Consider the following 17166-nt stretch of genomic DNA (forward strand, 5'->3'; position numbering starts at 1 on the left):
GTAACTTTTGTGATGTTTATTCATATGTCGATAACATATGAGAGCCCCAAAGCCCAAGCTATTCAAGTTACATTCAAAGAAACATCAGACCAGTTACCTGGTCTCTCATAAAAGACTATTCGATACACGGGGAGCGATACGTTTCGTTTTCACCACTAACAATTCGGTTCGGCCAAATCAACACTAACTTTCCGGTTCAAATTGTGAACATTACAAAACCTCGGTCTTGCGGTACTGCCGCGTCCTGTGCGGACCTTCGATCCGTGTGGTACGCAGCTCATAGTCGGCCATGCACACAGCTATGAAGAAGAAAGTTCCCCCAGTGAGCAAAGCCAAACCTCCAAACCATCCGGAGAATACGGCCTCTCCGTACTCCCAGCGCGGCATCACGTCGGGAAAGCCTTTATTCCAAAACTCCACAACAGTGGTGTAGGCCACGATTGACACGGGAGTCAGCGTGGCGATCCCGGCCACCCAGGACAGAACCCCGCCCAGGATCAGGAAGCTTCTCCTCTTTGCGGACTTCTCCAAACATACGGGAACTCCGTCCAGTCCCGGCAAGGCGATCAGCAGCGCCGAGCAGCCGGTGCATACTGAAAGCAGCATGAGTACCCTGGAGATCTGCAGGTCCACGGGAAGTCCCAGCAAGGAGTCGTAGGCCTTACACTGCACGCCGACCTCCTCCGTATAGAGGCACATGTGCCACAGTCCCGAGTACCAGTTTTCCATTTCGTTTAAGTCCGAATTCATTGTCTTCCACAGCGGAAGAAAGGTGGTGATCAAGGAGGTCAGCAGTCCCCCGAAAGTGACAAAGACCGCCATCCTTTGCATGGTTTTCGGGGTGAGGAGACCCATCACTGGCTGGAGGGCTGCTGCACCACGCCTTGCAGAGACGCACTCTGAAAATTCACCGCCCGGCCCACCTGCTGATGGAGCTCCACGATTGAGGTGCTTTCATATTAAAAAAAAAAAAATACCTGCTGACGAGCGGGAGACAATTACTGTTTTGTTTCCGTGTTCAAAATCCAGACAATGAACTCTATTTTAAAAGAAACCCAATAAGGCCGATGACATCCTGGGCCAAGCTACTCTTGAACGAAACATGAGCACAAAAAAGGAGCAGCTACATATAAAGGCCGCATTCTGCGGCCGCGTGCAACTCATTTCAGCTTTTCCACAGTTCATGCCTAATTAAAATGTGAGATTTGACAAGACTCACAATGGCTCGACTGTCTTTGCCAAACGGAGGCACAGATTTTTTTTCGTCAAAAAGGATCCACGATCGGTAGCTCAAACAAGTCCAAACGTCACAAGATTTCTAGGAGCCATTATAAAAGTAGTCACAGTGGTACTGTACCTTCACTCACGAGTTGAATTAACTCCATGATCAAGCTCATAAAAGATGCTATAATGAAAACTAGAAAAATAATCAAAACTAAAATTGAAAAAAAACATTTTTTTTAGTAGCAAAATCAAGTTTAAAAATAAACACGAGTAATTCAATACATTTTGTTCATAAAAGTAACAAAAACTTAATTAGAACAAAGTACGTTTTGTGTTTACTAAAACGAGCTAGTAACGTATTATGAAACACCCAGACCTTTTTGTTAACTTTTACTTGAATACAACTCCATATACTGCGATTGGCTGGCAACCAGCTCAGGTTTGACCACCTACTGCCCGAAGACGGCCGGGATAGGCACCAGCAAGCCAGCGACCCCTCGTCACTGTAACGTCACAATTAAGAGGAATGACCCTGTATCACCCGTGCAAGAGTAAATACTCAACCACCTTATCCAAGGAGACGTTCCCTTTCTTACTTTTGTTTTCATTCCGGGGGTGGGGAGGAGAGATTTTGCACAAAGTCAGTCAAGTACACTGTCATGTTGCAAATTATTACTGTAGAAAATGCGTAAAAGATGGGTTTTTGGGAGCGACCAACCATTGTAGAACACAGGCGGAACTGTTGTTATGAGGAGTGGTTTAGAGAGGAGACCGAATGGATAGGAGGAACGTGTGTTTACTGTGTGTGGCCTCCTGATTCATCTTTTGCTTTGTTGATATCAGTAAAACAGCTGCCCTCAATGACAGCACAATTCAGTTCACTTGGAACCAAAAGAAAAAATAATGACACAGCAAGGCGGCAGCTAAACAATGTTGGGAGTTCAAACTTTTTGAAACTTTTTTTAATCCAGTACACCTTAACCCACATTATTGAAACAGTATTTAACAGGTGGTTTAATATACATTGTACTGTGATATTTAAGATGGGTAATGCTTGAAAGTTATCACTGATTATTTTTTATCATACAGTATAGCATAATAATATACCAAGTGTATGACAATACTGCATACCAAAGGTCACTGTGTAACGTCACGACGCTGATCCAGCAAATTCAAGTCACATGATTTGGTAGTTTAAGCTGTTAAGGGACATGGTGGGTACACTTGTGGCGGCTTTTTTCTCTCAGTAAAATAAAAGTCGGGAAATAAAAATTGCCCCCAAAACGTGCAAGATTGTTAAACCTGCTGCTGTATACAAAATAAATTAAACAACTTAACACAAGGCTATGCAGACGAACAAAACATCAGATGAATGATCCAGGTGAGAAGAAACCATGCAAGGTGCAAAACAAAGCGTATAAAGGGAGGAATGGCGTCAGGATATCGTAAACAGCTTTCGGGAGAAGAGGTTAAAAACAAAGTGCATCCAAATCTTGCCATCCTCCTAAATGTCGGAGCCCATCTCGGCACACTGCTTGTCTGATATGTGTGTAGCTAGAGACTCAATGATGTCCAACAGCAGCAACTGGCTGAGGGATCGCAGGTTGGGGAGCTTGGATACCTTTGGAAGGGGAGGAGGAGAGCAAAAATTAAAAAGGGGGAAAAGGACCACACCTCAAAGTCAAATGAGAAATAAATGGTGCTGGATTTGCTCATGCCGCAAATTATGAGGCAAGCCCAACAAAAAAAGAAATTAAAAAACCCGCCAGCGAGTAGGGGTGAGCGTTTTCTACATAGAAAAGAAATAAATAATAACAAGCGAGGCGATTCGGGCCTCTCGGCTACGCGAGGAGGTGCTTGTTCAGCCGGCCGCCCTGTAAACACTCTCCTTCTCTACAGAGGAGATGGCGGCCGCTCCATTAGCAGGCCACCAGTGTCAAGTCTCCTGCAAAGATGACGTGACTACAAGGTTAGCTCAGCTGCAGCCAGTGGGCAGCAAGACCCCAGGGCGCCAAATAGGAGCCCACCCACCTTGATGAACTGGTGGACAATTATGTGGAGGCAGTGCTTCTTCATGTCCAGAGCCTGCGTCTTATCAGCCGCCTCCAGAATCTGCACCCAAAAAAAAAAGTCACGCATGCACCATTGTTGTTGTCCAATCAGGTTACTGCGCCCTCTGTGAAGAATTCCAGAGAAATACCTGCAAGACATTCTCCACGGTGACATTCATTTCCAGGTTCTGCTTGCAGTAAGCCTGTAGCCTGTTGTTTGAAAAGCCGTAGTAATATGGTGCAGCAAACAGATAACTGTACAACAAAAGGTCAAGGAAAAGGCTAATTGGTAGCTATTCTTTCAGATGATATTCTGACAGCACCACCTCACTCCCAAACTCAGTCACAAGACTGACCTTACCTAATAAGAGAGGACAAATGCATGGATGGAAGTTTGTCTTCTGGGGCTGTGGATTGCAGTGTAGAATTGTACTACCATACTATCTTCGTTATTCTGTATTTTGCTCTTCTCATATACATGTAGCTAATAAGAACATTCTTCTACCAAATGCAATTACTCTCTAAAATTTTCTGAGTGGAATCCAAAACGGAACAAACATTGTATAAAACACACAATAGCCTACCCCTGTAGCAGTATTCAGAAGCTGTGGCAAAAAAAAAAAAAAAAAAAAAAAAAGTTTTAAAAATCCAAAGAATAATCCCAGGAGGAGGGTGTTTTGTTTTGGTTTTGAGATATGAGTAACCGACCACTCCACTGAAATCATATGAGTAAAAAACAAGGGTTAAGACCGGATAGGCCTAAGCTTTTGTACTTCTTCAAACGTCCGTTTTACGGGTATACCACACTAAACGGTAACATCCATTGATTATTCTTTTTGTTGGTCTTTCTACGTTGTATTTCAATCTTGTAATGAGTTCAGATGTTCGATAAGGTCAATCAATCAATTACATCGCGCCGCCAACGTAACAAAGTACGTGCAGCAAACGTGTTAGGCAGATCCCACAAATGACCACGGGATGGCACTGTAGTCACTTCTCAACCTGGACTTAATATGAGGCACTTTAACCATAATTCATTGCATGTCCATTATTCCTTCAAAGCTCTGGTGAAAAATGTCAAACAGGTGAATTGTGACGAAGGCTTTGAGTTTGACAAGGATACAGAGAATCTTCCGGAGGCATGTTGACGTCTCCATAGTAGATGTAGCGCAGCATGGACTCGAACGCCTGCTTACTGGGAACCATCTCTCCGATGGAGATGTTTACCTGGCCGTCCTCTGGCATGAAGGAGCGGAACATGGCCTCAAAATAACTGAGATTCGAAGGGTAAAAGTAACACGCTGATGTAAATACAGAACCTTATAAGGAAATACCCCTCACAACCCGGGCTGAGCACCTGGAACGAGCCGCCAATATGGCTTTATGAGCAGGTCGGGGGTGTCCGTCCAAGAGCAGAATGATGTCACAGAACTCCAGACCCCCTCCCTCCAGGTAAGCCTTCATGTCCTGCACCAGGGAGGTCCCGATGTCCACAGGCTGGTCCGAGTACAGCCTGGGAGGCGGCTGCTGCTTTCGTCGCACTATCTCCACGATCAGTGGAGTGGACAGATGCTCAAACTCGCTCGTCATGATCACCTGGTTGAAGTGGGACTCCTTCACCACAAAATTAAGGCAGTGCTCCTGAAGGGAAAGAAAAACGGGAGTGAACTGGACTTCCTCTGCTCGTCAGTGCATCATTAGCACACAGTGAACATAGTGGTGTTTGGGCATTCACAAATTCTTCAAAAATCTTGTATATCTGTAAGTATAGAAGCGCAGCAATAGATAGCCAGCATTTGCATTCATTGCAGAATCAAGTTAATAAGACAAGGCTCCCCTATGAAATCATAAATTCACTTAAATTTGATGTGTGACCATGAAGGGGACGGACAAAGCTTGGCAAAAAAAAAAAAAAAAAAAACTGAAAATGCTCTTGTAAACATTTATTTAAACAACGGCTAAGTTTGTCCTCGTCAATGGTTACAATGCGTAGGATATATGTGGTTCGGCCATTTCAGGGGAAGGAAGTATTTTATCAGGCTTTCCCTTTTCGTTACCCTTCTGAAAAACCCGCAGACATGCTGGGATCAGCATCACCACCGGCGGTCATTAAAAGTTACCTTCAGTTGGTCAAGTTGGAGCTTGTTGGCATTTTCACAAACGCTGAGGACATTCTGCAGGTCGACAGAAGCCTCGATGTACTGAACACACAGCTGCTCCAAGCGGGAGAGCTTAAAACTCAGAGCCAGTTTGTAAACATCCATGATGAGGAGAACATCCTGAACATGACCTAAAAATTGAGAAAGCCACTTGAATAAAACGTCACTTACTGAAAGTCTCAAGTGAATATCCCGGAACCAAAAAAAAGGAGTGTCACTAATGTTGAAGATTCGGGGACTTATGCAAAATTGCTCCATAATCAGAATAATTTGCAAGTCAACAACAGATTGTAAATGCTAACTTTAGAAATCCCATTGGATGTAAAACCATGTGGAGAGCGCTACCTCTGCGTGGGTATTGGATCTTGTCCGTGTAAAGAAACTGCATTAAGACTTCAAAAGGCTGGGCTTCCGCTTCCCTGATGGAGACCTCCAGCATTGGCTGTCTGCCTGATGGCTTGTGAGTCCCTCCCCCGGTGGCCCCTTCATCACTCTCCTCGCTGCTGTCCTGTTTGCTCCTCTAAGACAAAACATTACAATTAAAGTTTGTACACTTCCAGAGGCAGGATTTAGGATATAGACGCATACGCCATCACGTTAGGTTTACCTAATAAGGTGACGTCAAACGTTGGAAAGAAAAAAAATCCCTAAGAGTTATAATTGAATTTTAATCAATTATTTGGCTGTTTTTACTTTATTAGTTACAATAAAATATGACCATAAAGAATATTCTTAAAATATGTATACAAAAAATATATTTCATACATGTTTACATCCATAAACCGATTATTCCATTGATTATTTTTAAACAGTAATGAAAATTAATAAATACATTTTAATTATGAAATTTTATGTTAAAAAACAGCTAAATCACAATTACCAGGATTACATGTACAACGTAAATACTTAGTGGGCCTAATTGAAAAAAAAAAAATGCAATAGACCTCATATGGGCCTGAATTTTCCCTCCCCTGTTCTATTTAACGCTAGTGTCTATAAGAAGGCGTGTGCTTATTAGAGTGCATTTACTCAAGTATTGACTATTCATGTTGTTCATTTGTTTTAAGAAACCAATGGCCTTGATGGACTCATGGTGCAAAGGCCTTGTAGTCATGACCATTAAACGACATACATTCTGAGCAAAAACCATACAGCAAAGTCAGCAAAGAATCATGAAAAACCTGTTCAAAAATTGTTTTCATCTAAGGTCAGCGTTTTGGTCCATCATTTAAGTGAGACAAATAGCGGCCACCGCTTTCATTTTGTGATCATGTGCTCTCTTCTACGAAGAAAATGCATCAACCCAAGTACATGAGCAACCATTGACACATGTAAGCATCATTTATGCTCACTTCTAAGTCAGCCCATGGGACGTTGTGATGACTATTGTGTTTCCTGAAAGTACCACACTTGGTCAGCTTTTGCGTTTTAACTCACAAAAAAGGTAACACCTCTCACCTGTCGCTGCCTTTCCCGAGCCTGCAGGATTTTTTTGCGCAGCCACTGGCAACGCGCAGTCACAATGGCTATATGTCCCAGAACTCGTTCTTCCCGCTAGACAAAATATATTCATTGAGGATTAAATAAATAAACTAAGGCACTGTCACAAATGAGGGCTAAACCGACCTCTCCCAGGATAAACTCCACATCACAAAACTGACGGTTCTCCCACAATTTGCCATAGTCTTCATGGAGCGTGCACTTAGGATAGCATGAAAACTGTAAAAGAGGAATATTCATGAAGACATTGACTATTTGGGAAAATATTAGCCAATAACGCCACAACAGAGGTCATCTCCAGGCACTTTAAAAAGACAGCAGCTATACTGGATGCAGGAACAAACCTGGAAATCACTTAAATACACGCATCTAAAAATGAACACTTGCCCACCTGAAACCTGTACATCTCTCCACTGCGAACATTGTTGTCCACAGTCCCTCCAAAGATGTACATGGCGTCTTGAATCACGGCAGCTGCGTGGAAGAGTCTACCACTGGGCATCTGAGAATTTGAGAACATAACAGAAAAGAACTTCAATTCATGTCAGGAAGTCAAACATTTCGGGAAAATATCTCTCATTTTTGTTTGGGTTTTAAACTGTGTGTCAGTTACCGAGCAGCAGTAAATGTCTTTACACATCATGTGTATGATAGTTGAGAATCTTTTATTGTACAGTTCATTAAGGAAAGTTTGCCTTAACGGTATTATTTCAAATGTAAAACATTATTTAAATTTGAACTAGTTACGTCCGACCTTAGTGGTCCACCTAACAATGTGAGTATAAAGATTAATTTCACTTTGGCTAAATTTCAGCTCAGGTTGGGAAGAATCTAAACAAGTACACCGCACATCAAAATGCGAAGGTACTGAGATCCACAAATCTTGGCAATTCATACCTCACTGTCCATGCTTGGGTGGATCACCTCCCAACTCTGAGAGTCCACATCGTAGCAGTGCAGCTCGTTGGGCAGCGTGTTATCGGCAGCACCGCCAAACACATACAGGTGGCGGTCGAAAGCGACCATTGTGTGGCCATAACGGCGCTGAGGGGGTGGCGGCGAGCCTCGTAGTAAATGCTCAGTGGGTATGCGGGTCCACCTGCAGGGATGACTGCCATAACGTTAGCGGCTGAGTTTTTACATACACTATGTTGTGTTTAAGTGACTTTCAGTAGCATTGGTTACGCTCACATGTGGCCATTAAACTCAAACTGGAAGAGGTTGTTTGTTATCTTTGCTCCACTCTGACCCGAGAACACAAACATCTTGTCCCTGCATACAGCTACGGGGAAGTTACAGCAAGATGGAGGAATCTCGCCACTCTGTTCGATCTGATGGTGACATGGAAATAAAGACGTCAGGGCATAAAACTATTTGTGTCGGCTCGGCCATAAGTGATGCTAATATACTGGCCTCTTCCCAACATGCGTGCTCTCTGTCCTGCAAACTGATGGTCCACATGTCATTCAACCTACACAAAGAAAAGTACGCGTCATAATCGCACACATTGCTCTAATCACAAGAGGCACACCTTGTAGCATAAGACATACCTGGCATTCCCGTCATAACCAGCAAATATCCACAATTTCTCACTGTAAACTGTGGCTCCATGAGCAGAACGAGCTACTGGCAAGCTACAACACAACAGAAGAAATACAGCTTCATTTGAATACGCAGTTTGCATCATTTGAACGTAACTTCCCCATAGTTTAGAAGAATATGATTGAGTGCTAGTAATTGAATACATTACCAAAAATACCTTACCTCCCCTCCACTTTCCATTCAGTCCACTGTCCTGTTGCAAACTTGTATTCAAAAAGATCATTTTTGTTTTTAAGGTTTGAGTTGGAGTAGATGTCACCAGTATATCCCCCTGAAATGTTTTGAAAAAGCACGTCAACATTACATCGCGTATATTTAACATTTGAAGTCGTCAATGGTTAAGGATGGATACCAAAAACAAACATGCTACTGCCGTAGACAACAGCTGAATGGTGATAGCGGGGAGCAGGTGGCGTTCCAGTGGTGAAGGCCCTAAGGAATATGATAACGCCAATAGTCACATTTAACATTTTAGAATTTCAAGGTAAAATGTATTAAACCAACACTTACCGACACCATGAGCAATCCTTCACGTCAAAGCGAAGTAAATCATTTAACATGTTCTTGCTGTTGAAGGACATACAATTTAAAATTCATTTAATGTAGCAAAAACGGCAGCCAGTATTGCACTCACCCATTATCTCCCCCAAACACATAGATGGCATCCCTATAGGCAACAACAGTGTGTTTGCTGCGCCTGCATAAAGGTAAACAAAGCATAAAGTAAACAGACACGTTTTTACTTGCTGGCTGTCTTGTCAGTACGTTACCTTGCTCCGACAAACTCATCACACGGAGGAAGTCTTCGCCAACGGTGAACAGTCTCAAAAGGACCAAAATTAAGTGTCAGATATTCCACGCTGTCGGAGCAACTGTGGTCAAAGTCCACACTGGGGGCCACTTTGGTTGATTTGCACGACATTTTTCTCCACTCATCCAGCGTGAGCGTGGATCAGGGCCACTCATCTGTAGTTAATTTCATCATCTAATTGTATAAAGTAAAAACATCCGGCTAGGAGCTAGCTAAACAGGCGATGCTAAAAACAACCCTTAGCTGTACAGCTAACGCTAAGCAGCAAAAATGCCACGAGAAAAGGAAAAATCTATAAATATGTGTGTACGGGAAACACCAGACAAAAACTATTTTGTCCGTTTTGTTATTCTTGTTGGTATGTTGCTTATTTTCCAGAGAAATGAGAGCAAAAATAATGAACACTGACTAAACACACGAGCACACACACACACACACACACACACACACACACGAAAGATGTCATCAAAGTGCGCAGTTACCAAGCAGCGCCCCGAAGGTTGCGTGACGTCAGGGCTAACGACCGCTGCTGCTGCTGCTGCTGCTAATGAGAAAGGTCGGAAATTGTAAACTTCTGATTTCCGATTACGTAAAGCGTACTTTGCACGAGGAGGTTCAAGTTGCAAGTTGGAACAAAGGACCTTTAACTTCGCCGGCTTCAAAAGTGATGTCACTCAACAATTGAGACCCCAATGGAGACAAAGACCACGGATGGAATAACAAAGTTTACAAATATACATGCCTATACTGATCTATCAGTTACTATTATATAAATTCAGTTATTTTAAATGCCTTCATGTAACACGTAATTTGTACTGACTTGTACTATTCGGTGAATATGTATGAAAATCTTTGAAGCTAAGATATTCCTTTATATTAATCAAGGAAATTGTGATTAAACTTTGCTGTAATGTGCTGATAAACGAGAACAACAAAAACAACTTATCTGAATAAAACATGTTTGTATTTTTACATTGTGATTTTTCCGACATTCCATTTTCCTCGAATGCAGCATACCTCTAGTGGTTGGAGTACGCATATGTTCAACAGCGTTATGGCCTTTTTAAATGAGAAAAATCTGCACAGCCCACAACACCGGATAAAAATGTCTATAAAAACTGTAAAATAATGATATCTTATCAAACAAACACATATATTCCAGTGGTTTCTTCAAACCTTAATTTTGCATCACTTTATTTGAATGTTTTATAATAATTTCTTCCCAATTTTCACCCATCCTCACCAAAGGGTCATAAAATGGAGCTCTCTTCAGCTAACTTTATGTATGGATGAACAATCATCACACACGCGCGTGCACACACACGCACACACACACAAACACACGAGACTTCAAACTGTGATGAGTGTGAAACTCCCAAAAATATTTATTTGCAAAGTCCATCTTTTGTCTAATTCCAGTGTGGTCACACCATGCAGAATACCTGAAGGCCCACCATATCACAGACCTGCATGCATGCACCAAGATGACTGAGATTAATCCAGAAGAAGACTGTGATCTCTCCATCACTATTTTACTTTTTTTTTGTCAGTAGCTGGACATGAACAAGTTTCTGATGATTACAATAAATGATTTCAAAATAACAGTTTATGCCTAATATTTTTGGAAAATGTAAATATTTGATTCAAATGTGGACTTTCAGCTTTATCAGGGTATATTTTCTTAAAGTTAAAAAACAAAACATTAATGGTCATGCTAATGCAGTACGTGTTTCTCTTCGCAAAGAAGAAACATAAAACCTCCTGACCCACTTATAAGCAGCAAGAGTAGTGACCGCCATCCTGGGCTCCAGACTTCAGTTAACGACAGCCAAGGATTGTCATTCAGTGTTTGCTATCATGCCACTTTGCACAAACATTTTTGGGCCCTGAAAATTGAGATATTCTCCATAAATGTGTTGTGATTACTACAGTAAATGGTGGAGGAATGGAGCGAAGCCCATTAAATTATTCACGACGGCAAATCAATTAAATCCTTGATACTGACAGAGTAGGAATTTCACCGTGTGGTTTCTTTGTACATGTGACAATATATCTCTGAATAAAACAAGAGGATGAAAGGGGAACTAGATTGAATCGATTGATCAGATAGTCTTGGCATTTTATGTAACTTGGAGGAAATGAAACAAACAGCAGACAAATTTACAGTATATTGTATTTTTGTTTATTTAAAGCTCTTTCACAACAAAATGACAGGTCATGATAATTCACAGTATGCAGGGAGAGGCAAGTGAAACGTTCTGCTTTGAACTTGCTTTTTTCTTAATTCATGGTTGTTTATGACATGCCGAAGATTACTTTTTATTTCCGCATAAATGTGTCAGGATTGTGGTATAATTCATTTAATTTCATTCATTTTGTTCATAAAGATGAGTCTGGCAGAGATAGATAAAAAATAATGGACACACAAATTCTATTGCTTACTCCAATAAAATGTCTTTAGATATTTTGCTATTTAAATAAACAGAGAGCATAATTCAATTTGGTTCAGTACGTATAGCTTGTGGAACATTTCTCCCAAGCACCCATTAGAATATATGCGGATGATTGAAATTACAGAAGTCACTTTCCTCTCCATCTCTCAGTTTTATTTGTCCTCATTCATTCTTGCGATGTTATCCCTGCTTGCTCCTGAAGAATCACCAGTTAATGATGTCTCTAACGTGGCCCCATAACTTGGTGATCCACAGGTTGACCCCAAACTCACTCAAGTACTGAATTTCCGGCATCAACATCTTCCGGCACAACTTGACGTGGGCCCTGTCAATGTTCTTCTTCAGATTGTATCCCATGATGGATTTCTCCCCAACTGGCTGCCAAGGCTGCATGTCGCTCTCCTGGATGCTGCCAGCATCGACTGCACGTCCACCCTCGATGCAGGTGGCCGCCATCTCTGCGTTCCTCCTTTTGAGCTCCGCCACGTCCTCTGCCATGCGTCGCTTTCCGTAAGCTTCCACTTTTCTCCAGAAGGTGTGGTTCATGTGCTGGTACAGTTTCCAATCAAGAGCATTCCATTCAAGGGCCCTGGCCCTCAGGTAGGGTGTCAGCTTGGATATAGTTGACCCCTTGCGGGCGTTGAGCTTGAAGAAGAGGAGGTCATCCATGTCCCAACAGAGCGCATCCTTGAGCAGGATGAGAGATTCCTCAAAATGTTCCGCCATCATGAAGAGCTGAAAACGCTCCGTGATGGATTTGATTCCCTCGTCAACCCGTGGATCGTTCAGCTCCAGGGTGTTGTCCTGGCCAAAATCAAAGAACAGCAGGTTCCTGAGGTAGAACGCATTAAAGCCCTCCGGGTCAAAGTAGTCGTGAGGGTTACGGAGGAATTCGGCCAGCTTGTCGTCTCCTGATATCTTCCAGGTGAAAGGCACCAGCCGGCCATAGTAGTGGAAGGAGGACTCAAAAAGCTCTGCGGGGTCTCTAACGATGGTGACGTAGGCGGTATCGAGGGGAAGCAGCTTGGCCACTTCGGCGGCATTAAAACGCATGTGATTACAGATGATATTGAAGCACATTCCGGGTTTGTAGTCTTTCACATGGGACCGTTGGAAAAAGGCCGGATAGAAGAAGTCGTTCCTGCTGTCGGGAAAAGCAAACTTCAATTGGTGTTTCTCGCCGAAGCGGAAGAGGATGTTGAGGAAGGTGCTGCTAGCCGCCTTGTGGGTCTTCATGAACATGATGTCCACTTTGGGGGTGCACATCCTGCCTGTGCTTTCATGTGAACCGTTGCCGCTTGGTCTGCTTGGGAGCTGGGATGGGCGGTGGGCGCAGGAGTAAGGAACCGGAATTCTGCAGCAAACAAAGACACATACACGAACGACACGGTCATGAAAGTTACATCACTAGTTTGACGTTGCACCATACAACAGTGACTTCTCTTGAAGGTCAAGTCAAAGATTTTTCCGATAAATCCGTTCTACGTAGCCCCACTAGTCTGAATACAGCATTCTGAATAATATTGCGTTTGTGGAACCAGAACCAGCAGGAAAATCCACCCATTTTATCCAGCTCAGTGGGGCAGAAATTTTGCCACCTGCATATGACTGAACATGATATCACGGTTTGCTCAGAGCTCAGGTCGGATGACATTTCTGCACCAAACTGTGATTGGTCATTACCTGTGCCCTAAGCATCTGTGATGTCATTTTCAGTTGGCTTAGTGAATAAGATGGATAGATGCAGATGGATTTTGCTGCTTAACTCATATCACACAAACACATCATTTTTTTTAGAATTTAGTATTTACCCTAGCGGAGTACGTTCAACATTGTTATTACTATTGCTAAAACTATTTTTGTCTTGACTTCCCCTTTAAGCATGGACAATGCAACAGTTCATCAAAGGAAATCCATTTCAGATCTTTAAATGTGGTTTAAACAGCGAATTTAGTCAATTTGCATTCATTACATGGCACAGTCTCACATGTCAGATTTGTCACTAACATTTAAGACAACATTTTTTTAATTGAAATTTGATATTTTAATGTTGTTTTAGCTTTTTACAAGGGATGTACATTCATATGACTACATGGCAATCTAATGAGTTACAAAACAAAAACTATAGGAATTTCTCTCCACAAAGATAGAGAACGAGTCCATATGTTTTGTTTCTGTGTGTGTGTGTGTGTGTGTGGGGGGGGGGGGGGGGGTTGCGGTTGTAGTAAACAGTAATCTAACGGTGGATTGCATTTTGTATTGGTTGACATTAGATTATGCAGTTGCATTTGATGTAGCCCTCCAGTGAGCGCGTGATACACAAGGGATTACAGATGTACAGTAGAGAGGATGTTAAGGAATACTATCCATACTGCTTCAGAACAGTATACACATCAGCTACATAACAGAGGTGATTCAAGGTTTAGAGGTTTAGGGGTGCTGGGCTCCTTTTGTACATTTTAATGCAATTAAATTCCCACAGTTATGAAAGAGAAGCATAACACTTTTTGCTCATGGACATCCAATCTGTTAGCTTCTCAATAGTACTTTGCAGTAATTTTGTTGTTAAAATATCGTACGCATGTTGAATGTAAACACAACACTGTAGCCTGCTCAAAAACTGCATACATTGAGAAAAAAAATCTCATCCCCACATCTGGGTTAATAATGCCCATGTTACATGCCCCTTTGTAGACACATGTTAAAGAGCTAATAGTCTGTATGTACATGCACATGCATGTGTTGAATCATACTCAGGCATGCTGAGGGGCACTTGTGTCATGGACAGGCAGTAAAGGAGGATAATGCTACTGGTCAGCAGGACACCCAGGACCAAACGCTTGCACACGGACCTCCAACGTCTCCCGTGTTTTCCTGCCATGATCCGGCAAAATCAAGAATTACCTAAAAAACGACAACAACAAGACATGTTTGTAAAATAATGTGTCAACTGAAAGTAAAAGCATCCGCAATAGGGCACTTGATGGTGCTGGAAGACCTCTTGAATTTGTGAAGCATTGTGTGGGTTTTAAATGAGTCTTTTTGTCCAATCTATTCCACCATCCATTTACCATTTCAACTGTAATCATTATAGTGTCATGGGTCAACTGCATCTTATTTCGTTTGATTTTGGGAAAGAGGTGGTGTACAACCTGGACTGGTAGACAACCCATCCTGGTTATTTTTAAATCATTGTCAGAAATATTTCATTCATATTATGACATTCGGTTTTCTAGAAACCAGCGCTTTATATCAAATGCCTGAAAATACTCGCCCGATGCTACTCAAAATGATGATTGTTGATCCATTGCTATCCCACAACATAAACAAAGCACCCTTGAGAAAAGCGGCTTTACATACAGATAATGTTTACCTAGTGTTGGCTCAGCAGTAAACCAACCAACAGCAATCAACAGGCTGAGGGAGGGTTGTATCTTTTTGTTTTCCAAAGAAGGATGCACACTTGTTCTCCAGAGATACCAATCTGTAGTTATCAATTGATTGGAGATGAATGTTCTTTTACTTCTTATGAAACGTTAGGGATCATCTTTGAAAATCAGAACGAAAAGGATATTTTTAGCGAGAGAATTAAAGAGGCAGGGTTATTTCGTCAGCAATTCCACACCCCCATTTTACTAGGATTACATCCGAGCAGGAGAGAGTTACCCCCGGGACTACATGCCAACCAATCACATTTTCATGTAAGGACAATTTAGAGTCTTCACACATTACTCAAAAAGCATGTTTCTGGAATGTGGGCAGAAGGCAGATTATACTTTGGACACAATGTCGAGGCAGCAAAATTGTTACCAAAATGGTAAACAGAATTTTCAACAAGTGCTGGTTATGTAAAATACGGTCAGCAGTATGTGATACCGTCGGTGTACCAAAGACATCACGTGACTTCGCTTTGTCACTTAATACCTGCCTGGTACGCCTGGTAACAGCAGGTATAAAATTGGCTATTATTAAATTCTAATGGAGGTCCTGAATGTGAATTTCGTTGCTGTTGTTGATTGAGCAATATCAGTCTTGTAGCTTTACAATGCTTTACATTTTGACAGCAAGGTCTCACAGTATTACAGCTTGTGTATATTTATTTGCATTCAACACTGCTAATGCCATGTAGAACGTCTTGTTTTTAGATCCATAATATTTGTTCAGTTTTGACCATACAAGTCAAAATGCATGAACAATAAACATTTAGAGAAGTTGAAAAAACAAGATCTGCAATGAGTAATTAAAAAAGTGATGGACGATGCCTTAGTATGTTATCTTGTGCTGGTTCATATAGCATGCATTTATCAAGTCGGCTGTGTAAATGGACTTTCTGAAGGGACAAAACAGGGTGCACTGCGTATTATGATTTGTATTCATTCATGCAATATATTCACTCCATTCTAGGTTAACGTCTACGAGTAATGATGTTACGGAATGTGTGGTTTTAAATTACTGCTGTTTGTGCTTCTGCCCCATGTATTTTTCCATTCAAAATTGGATCTTGTGAATATTTTTACGTCAAAGTTGTTATTTATGAGCACAATGTATATAACTGTAGTGAGTTTAAATAAAAAAAAAAAAAACTGCTGTTGTTACATACTTGGCATATTCATGTAGTGTGCGTCAGTAGCCATGGAAATCAATGAAACAATTTCTATTAACTACTAATAATCAACTCCTTCTTACCTTCATACACAATGAAGCCAATTTGGAAGGAAGTGACGCTTGTCCATCAGCATTGCCGATTCCCTCTGTATTGCACTTGACTGAAACAAGTTGATCGAGCTCCAGCGCTGGTTCTCGCATCTGATCTTGACGCACGCAGATACGAGAGGCTGCAAAGTTCCATGCGTGCTCGACTCATCACATGTCCACAGATAACAGATCTCCCCTATCTCCAGTTTCACGGCACCGCTGCGGGCACACCTGATGCCTCGGGCCGCCTCCCCCTCTTAACTTTCTAATCTAAGAGCCATTTTGCTGAATGAAGCACTGCAGGGAACCTTGTGTCCCTATGACATCAGGGTCACTGTCAGGGGACAAGCACTTGTCAGAGTGGGTGAGAGAGAGAAAGCGAGAGAGTGTGCGTGTACAAGGGGGAGGGGGGTGATGGAGTGAAGGAGGAGACGCTTGTATAGTCCCCAGTCTTTGTCTCCATACAGAGGGCCATTGAGCGCGCACACCAGTCTGAGCCGCAAGCTGATAGGAGGGATGGAAATCTGCATAAATAGAACAAATGCAGCTAGCCAAACGACAAAGACACTAATTGTCCCACTTGATGAAGACTTTTTTTTATGCCTGAGTTCTTTGAAACGCCTTCTATACAGTACATGCTACATGTGAAATGTATGGTTGGCAGCTAGTTC

At 42.1% G+C, this 17166-nt stretch overlaps 3 protein-coding genes across 4 annotated transcripts; all 3 read right to left on the reverse strand.

Annotated features, from left to right (window-relative positions):
- Positions 1 to 139: 139 nt before the first annotated feature.
- Positions 140 to 855, reverse strand: cldn26 (claudin 26). The gene has a single exon (XM_088425532.1). It carries the CDS (start codon positions 853 to 855, stop codon positions 211 to 213), a length of 645 nt encoding a protein of 214 aa, XP_088281658.1. The 3' UTR covers positions 140 to 210.
- A 1302-nt stretch (positions 856 to 2157) lies between these two features.
- Positions 2158 to 9809, reverse strand: lztr1 (leucine zipper like post translational regulator 1). 2 transcript variants are annotated; one of them, XM_088430565.1, is made up of 19 exons: positions 9307 to 9809; positions 9171 to 9233; positions 9047 to 9103; positions 8889 to 8968; positions 8699 to 8807; positions 8485 to 8568; positions 8348 to 8405; positions 8126 to 8265; positions 7832 to 8033; positions 7326 to 7436; positions 7061 to 7153; positions 6893 to 6988; positions 5780 to 5954; positions 5396 to 5565; positions 4633 to 4916; positions 4399 to 4548; positions 3425 to 3530; positions 3256 to 3336; positions 2158 to 2845 (listed from the first exon to the last, which is right to left on the reverse strand). In XM_088430565.1, the coding sequence occupies exons 1-19, from the start codon at positions 9456 to 9458 to the stop codon at positions 2729 to 2731; spliced, it is 2328 nt and encodes a 775-aa protein (XP_088286691.1). In that variant the 5' UTR covers positions 9459 to 9809; the 3' UTR covers positions 2158 to 2728. The 2 variants fall into 2 exon arrangements, with proteins under 2 accessions (XP_088286691.1, XP_088286684.1); XM_088430558.1 differs by having other exon boundaries at positions 7832 to 8045.
- Positions 9810 to 11506: 1697 nt separating this feature from the next.
- gal3st1a (galactose-3-O-sulfotransferase 1a) lies at positions 11507 to 16868 on the reverse strand. Its single transcript, XM_088413271.1, has 3 exons — positions 16487 to 16868; positions 14554 to 14704; positions 11507 to 13154 (listed from the first exon to the last, which is right to left on the reverse strand). The coding sequence occupies exons 2-3, from the start codon at positions 14679 to 14681 to the stop codon at positions 12005 to 12007; spliced, it is 1278 nt and encodes a 425-aa protein (XP_088269397.1). The 5' UTR covers positions 14682 to 14704; positions 16487 to 16868; the 3' UTR covers positions 11507 to 12004.
- Between the last annotated feature and the right edge of the window lie 298 nt (positions 16869 to 17166).

Source organism: Hippichthys cyanospilos, chromosome 1 (assembly GCF_059441005.1).
Source record: "Hippichthys cyanospilos isolate Australia breed blue-spotted pipefish chromosome 1, RoL_Hcya_1.0, whole genome shotgun sequence".
NCBI classification, from domain to species: Eukaryota; Metazoa; Chordata; class Actinopteri; order Syngnathiformes; family Syngnathidae; genus Hippichthys; species Hippichthys cyanospilos.